General features: G+C 37.0%; 1 protein-coding gene across 1 annotated transcript; it reads right to left on the bottom strand.

Moving 5' to 3' along the window:
- Window positions 1-1,625: 1,625 nt before the first annotated feature.
- On the bottom strand, window positions 1,626-6,158 carry LOC104913302 (short transient receptor potential channel 7-like). The gene is made up of 2 exons (XM_019620332.1): window positions 5,998-6,158; window positions 1,626-2,370 (listed from the first exon to the last, which is right to left on the bottom strand). Exons 1-2 carry the CDS (start codon window positions 6,121-6,123, stop codon window positions 2,131-2,133), a joined length of 366 nt encoding a protein of 121 aa, XP_019475877.1. The 5' UTR covers window positions 6,124-6,158; the 3' UTR covers window positions 1,626-2,130.
- Window positions 6,159-7,077: the final 919 nt, after the last annotated feature.

The raw sequence follows: 7,077 nt of genomic DNA, 5'->3' as shown, positions 1-7,077 counted from the left end.
AATATATATATATATATATCTAAATATATATCTATATCTATATCTATATATATATATATCTATATCAATTTTAATATCTCCAGCGAGATTATTTGCAGGGGGTGTTATCACAGGTTTTACTCACTCTTGGCCACAATATGCCATGTTAAAGCGTCACATTATTCTCAAATAATACTATTCTGAACATCTGTTGCAATATTTGTCAAGATCAAGGACCTGTAAACTAATTACTCAAAAAACAGTCTGCTATAGTTGGAACAAGTAAGGTGGCATCAGCACTCATTGTTGCTGCCATAATATGAGTAAGAAAATAGAAGGTACAGAAACAGGACGAATGTGCTTTAAAACTGAGAATAAATAAGATTTCAGTTTTTGATTGTGTTATGAATTGAAATGTTGGTAATCATCAATGCTTTTGAGACTGGAGAGAGCAGCTGCAGGTATTGCCAAGCAAGATTAAATACAACCATGTATACTTAGTACATAAGAGATTTACTACACTTCAGCATATACTTACTATCTACTTATATTTCTCTCTTTAGAAAGCATTTCTTGCTGTCTTTGCCTGTGATATTTGGCTATAGCATTACATTTAATAATATTTACACCTCTAGATGCATACTTACGATATCTACAAAATTCTTGCACCCAACAACTGAGTACTTCATGATCCCTAGCACCTTGACAGTTGATAAAGTTCACAGTCCATACATGGCCCAGTAAATTCCCAAGCCCCAGGCCAGCTGCCCACAGTCTACACGCACTGAAATTTCACATTAGTATGGCTGAAACATTATTTGAAGCTCTATTGTAGGCAGACAGACAAAATGGTTGGAGAAGACTGTCAGTGCTGATGTAGGCAGTCATTAGAAAATCTCATTATATTCAGAAATCTGTACAATGAATCACTTTCCTTCTCCCAGGAAAGTGAAAACCTTTGCTTTTAAATGAAACGTTTTCTTCATCTCTCAGGAACTCTCCAGGCAGGCAGATACCTTCTGCCTATGAGAAAAGAATACCTAGGCTAAAATCTAATCATCTTGTCCAACTGCTTTAATATCATTTTATAAATATCTCTTACTCTATCCAGCCTGGCATCTATTCAGGTTTTTTCCTTGTCTAATATCCTGTATGGGACTTCACTTATTGTGGGGACAGGGAACAAAGAAATGGCGGTCGGGAAGTCATCAGATAGAGCAGCCCTGTTCTATTTTTCAGAGGGATTTAATGTCATCAATACTTATAGAAGCGTGACGTTGTTTGTCCTACTGCAAGAAAATAATAAAAATCCTGGTGAAAAGTAAAAATAAATACAGGAGAGGTAGATAAAGATTCTGCAGAGTCGATAAGATCAATTTCCCAATAAATCTTTCTGAGCTTGTTGAGATTAGTGGTTCAAAGAAGCTGACCTGCCAGGAATAAATTGTGCCAGCAAAAGTAATACATCTGAATCTGCCAAAAAAAAATCCCCATGAGGTTTAACTTGTGCATGTGACACAGTTTTGCACTCGAAGGGTTCATCCAAATGAATCTGAGCTTTATAAATTTTAGGCAACTTCATTTCTTTTTTAAAAAGTTATCTCACCGGTAGAAGTTTCATACTACGAACTTGATGAAATCCAGCTCTTATTTATCCAACAACTTTCATCACTTGATCTCAGAGTTCTTTTCCAAGAAGCAAACAGCAACATACACGCATTTTACAGATGAGGTAACTGAGGTCCTGTGAGTTATAACAGGATGCCATAGCAAGGTAATAAAAGAGACTGGTTGTTCATGTCCCAAAGGACACACTTTTTTCCCACTCAGAGAAGCTGTAAGTTACTGTGACTGCACAGAATACTACATTCTTTAAGATTCAGTGATTAAAGAAACCACAGCAAACACACACCTTCCGGAAATTACCCCCAAAAATGGAAAAAACAGCAAAGTTGGAATTTGCTGAGAATCACTCAATGTTTTCAAAACCAGAATAAAAGTCTTTTCTGATTATGTTTTAATCAATCAGAATACCTTAATCAGCTTGAAATTTAACTTCACCTTTTTTAAAAAATTATTCCCCCTTCCCCCTCTTTGGGATATCCCTGCCTACCATGCTATGTTAGTTAAGTTTAATTTCCCTCAAGGACTTTAAATTATTTGTTTTTGCTTACCCAATACCCACTTCATGATCAGCAATTCTGTCCACGAGAACTGAGTTGTTTTGACTCTAAATATTTGTTTGGGATGATCTGTGATGGTTTCGTTGGGAAGATTTTTTACTCCTTCAAACCGATCTGAAGCATTCACTACTAACAGTCCAAGGAAGATTGTGAAAGAAACAGCGTGTGCCACAAACTTCATGAAAGGACTTCGGAGGGTCCGTCCCAACTGAAATGAAACACGCAAGATAAGATTTTTGCTCTCTTCTGTGCATGTCAGTATCATTTCTCCCATTCACCCATGTATATTATCTAACCCTCCTGACTACGTAGTAAGCAGAAAATGAAATTAAACCTATCGGTGTGCCTACTTCTCCTCTTCTGTACAACATCCTAAGCAGTAATATATTAGAATCTTTTATTAATTTTGAATTTTTGATTCATTAACAATGTGTAGGAAATGTCATTTCATTTAAAGATTCCTCTGTAATAGTCTTCATATACCTTTATATGAAAGTCTTCTCTTAAAATTAGCACAAAATCTGCAGATTCACCCCCTAGAACATATGGATTTACCCTAATACAATAAGTCAAGAATAAGCGCAGCAATGATCTGAGCCAAAACCTCTCCATTACAACCAGTATTTCTTCTATTCTTTAAAAAAAAGCTTTTTTCCTAATCAGTTTAAATAACACTTTTTTCATTTTTGTGGCCTAAGCAGCCATTATTCCAGGAAGATGTCAATATACAGCAGTGCAAGTGCCATGCTGTACGTAGGCTTTCCAGAACAACCTCAAAGCACAAGGGGTTTTTTTTTTTGCAGTGTATTACACACTGATTCATTTCCCTCGATGACAGGACATCCTCAGAATTTTCTTAATATCTACCTTCTTGATCATAACACCTCATAAGAAACGTGGAAAAGGACTAAAGTAAGAAATTCTTTGTTTTCTTATTTAGCTCCAGCAACAGCCTTGGTTAAAGACCTTTTCAAAGGAATGCAAGTCTCTTGCTACTGCAGCAAAAGGACTCTTTAAAAGCAGGGCTATTCAGGTCTAACAGAAACATAAATAGAGCCTTTTTCTTCTTGAAATTTTAAAGTGTCAAAACCAGGATATTCCGTTCTGTCAATACCATAAATTATTGGAAAATTTGTATGTTTCTAAGTACCAGAAAGTCTTTCTAACACAACCTATTTTATTCAAGAGGTCTAATTAACAAGTTTACTTCTTACCAAAGTACATAAGAATGTGTTTAGGAAAGTGAATATTGCCCTGACTCAAAGTCCAAGTTTCCTTACTTTTTGCTAGGAATGTTATGGCAGATGTAGGAGGTCTTCTGATTAAATGAAATGTATTAAAAACAATTCCAACACTGATGACAATGGTTCACTCTGCTGCAAAACCTTGTGTGGTGCGTGCTAGCTCTCAGCAGGTATTTATGGCAGACATTGACTAGATTCACACTTGTAGCAGACCACCTTATTTTTCCAGTGCAGATGTCCCATACAGTAGCAACCTCAATTATTTCCTTATGTGATCAGCCTGGGAGAGCTTAGAGATCAAATTTTAACAACTGCGAGAGCCATTCTCAGTAGATTTTAAGCGCATTTGCTGCCTATGCATGGCCCATTCCCACTCTCAGTTCACTAAAATAGAAGAAGCACTTTCTTCTGAAGCCTGAATTGTTTCTGAAAAATTAGATATTTTCTCTTGTCTACAGAAACTCAAAAAAATAGAGACTTGAGATTAAAGCAATTCCTCCACTCAGCATAATGCATTATGACATTAACAGTATCGCAGTGCATGGAAAAGATATCTTAAACTCAAGGTGTGTCATTCTTGAATGTATCAACTTCTTTACTAAATCAAAATTTCATCTTACTTCAGATGCAGACTGCAGGGAAATGCCTGACTGCTGCTGTTAGGATGACAGAAATGCTGACAGTGTGCCAATACAAAGCTTCATTCTTAAGAGAATATCTCATTTCATGACTTGAAATCTTATCTGCATCATAGGAAAATAATAAAGCCTACAGACATGTGAAAAAGGAAGTATATGAAGGGTGAGAGTGAAGCAGTTTTCCAAATGCAAATTAATCTTAAGTCCATGAGATAGGAACTAATAAGGATAGAAACTGCAAAAAAGAAAAGGTCTTCACTATTTTCAGTACTATGCTCATAGCAGAAGCATGACACGTGTTGTAGAAAATACAGCTTAACTGCAGAGAAAAACATCCAGAGAAAACCAAAAACTGCGTTGTTCTGATTGATGGAAAACCATTTGTTGAAAGACAGTTCCTGAAATAACTTCCAATTTGATTTTAGGACAGAAGGCTAGATACTCTCTTTCAGAAAAACAAACAAACAAACAAAAAAAAACCACTAAGAAAACAGGACATTGAAAAATGTGAATGCACAAAAGATATTGTGTAACAAAAAAAATCACAAAAAAAAAAAGACAAGGGGAAAATTTTGCTGTTCCATATTTCTAATTTTTTTTTTTTTTAAGTTTTAATATGCCTACCTCATGAAATTGAAAACCAAATGCCTTTCTCAGTTATTTCTTCTTTTTCCTGCAATTTAGTTCAAGGTTTTGAGTGAGTTTTTGCACTGTTGGTTTTATGTTTTTCATTTAAATTCTTTGCTTATTTCTAGTCTAACCTTTTTCCCCACCTACTGATGTATTCAAACACAAAGCCTGTAGTTCTGGGAATACACCAAAAACATTGCTGTTGGCTGGCGTGCCAGCTCTCAGCACATTCAACAGAGGTGAAGGAAATTAAACAGCTTCATAAATCCCTGCTAGACTGAGTTCTGACACAAAGGAGTCATCATTACCTCCATGTGATTTCCCACTGTCACCTAACCCAAACCAACCACAGTTCAGCCCTGGTTTCGTATGTACTTCTCCATGGGAAACTCTGGAGTCCTATCCAGTATTCATAAAATCTATGGGCTCACGTGTTGATACCTATCTCGACAAAATGAAGTTGCATTCTCAAGCACTCTAAGAGAAAGTACTTGTTTAGTAGGACACTAAGCCTTAAAAATGTTTTATCATCTTGGATGCCCTGGAATCTAATTTTACTTACAGATAAATCTTTTAAATTACGGTGTTTCCTTAACATCCACCCACAGATCTATAATTTCTTGGGCTTGGCAAATTTAGACAATTCCTTGCTGGATTTTTAAATGAAACATGAGAAGCTGCTTTCAAGACAGAGTAAATTACCAATGTCAGGGGTCATTTCTATCAGACTTAAGTACCTTTGATAATCCTCTTGCTGAGAACACTCTACCTTGTAAGGGATGATGTTGCTGAACGTGAAATGAATTTCTCCCTTGCCACCTCTTTTTCCTTCAGTAAGAGTAGTGAAAAAAGCTATTTATCAGTCAGCCACATGTCTATTTATCTCCACTCATTTGAGCAGTCTCCCTCAGGATGGAAGTCTGCTTACAGAGCTCAAGCTTGTACACAGGCCAGTGGTTGGCACTAATCCTGTGACCTCTAAGCCTTGGCAAAACACTCCTGCTCCACTGGATGAGCCAAGACAGAGCACAGCCATATTTAGGAATATGGAAATTTTCCAAATTTCATCATCTTTTCCTTCAAAATCATAAAGATTGCTTGATTAATTATAGCCTTCTCTGCAACCCTAAGCTGTCCTCTGTGTCTTGCCAAGTTCAGGTACATGTGCCACAATAATGCTTCTCTAACTGAAAATACAAGATTAGAAAGAAGGAGAAAAGGGAAGAAAGGAGTCCAGAAGAAGCGAGGAACTTACAACAAGTAAGTAGAGAAAAAGGAGTCTAACTATCAGAATAAACAACGTGAACCATTGGAAGTCCTTACCTTGCTGCAGGGAGCAATCCAGTAGGCTATGGCAAGGAAGGGCAGGCCTATGGAAACCCCAAAGACAGCCAGGAACTTCACAGCTATGGATTGCTGTCGTAAGCCTGAGAGGTTTTCATACCACATGGTGAGCAGCTGCTGCTGGCAGTTAGGGTGAGCTACAAACTGTAAGAGAAACAGAAAAAGGAGTATTAGCAGCATCGTCTGAAGAGAATGAGATTTCTGGCAAGCAATCTGCTGAACGCATCCAACAAAAAAACATAGGACATGTCTTTGTCATCCAACATAGCTTTTGGAGTCAAAAAACAGAACTGCAAACTAACCTCCCCAAGTCCCCATGTACTGGCAGAATGAGTTTCAGTCCTGGTCTTCTCTCTAGATAAAAGTTTTGTCAGACTGTCTAGCCCAAAACCAAAACTGTAACTAGCATTACAGTGAGCAGTAAGGACAGAGCATCTTTTTAGGGGTCAGGGTCTGTAGCTCAGACAGTCCAAGCTGAGATACAGAAAAGAAGCAGAGAGGTACTTTGATACCAGAAGCTGAAAAAAACTCTGATAAATGGCTAAAGCCATAGTAGGCCATTGAAGGAGTAGCTCAACACAGCACCGGTGTAGTACTGTTTATATTCGTTCCATACTGACCCAAAGTGAAACATTCTGCATGGTTCTTCTCCTGTAAGCTATAAGAGGTCTGGCTGGTATTTTGCAGTGAGCAACTTTAAATGCTTTATCTCAGATTATCTTTCAAAAATGATGGCTCATTCTTTACTGATCAGAGAAACGACAAATTTAGAAGCAGAAGGAAGCGCTCTGGAACAGAAAGTACATATTTTGTATCTTACAACTGAGGTTCTTCAGTTTACTGTTCAGGGGAAAAAGAAAAGGAGAACAGCAGACAAGTGAAAAGGGCAATTTCTTAATGGTTTAAAAGAAAAAATAAATCACAGCATCACCGGATCCCACAGAAGAGCTTTATTATAAAAGATTGAACTTCTTTATTTCATATTGTTCACCAGAGTGATTGAATTTAGCATGTGACTGTTTTTAATAACAAAGAGAGATAATTAAAAGGCAAAATAAC

The sequence above is a fragment of the Meleagris gallopavo genome, chromosome 15, assembly GCF_000146605.3.
Source record: "Meleagris gallopavo isolate NT-WF06-2002-E0010 breed Aviagen turkey brand Nicholas breeding stock chromosome 15, Turkey_5.1, whole genome shotgun sequence".
Classification (NCBI taxonomy): Eukaryota; Metazoa; Chordata; class Aves; order Galliformes; family Phasianidae; genus Meleagris; species Meleagris gallopavo.
This window is presented reverse-complemented; position numbering and strand designations above follow the sequence as displayed.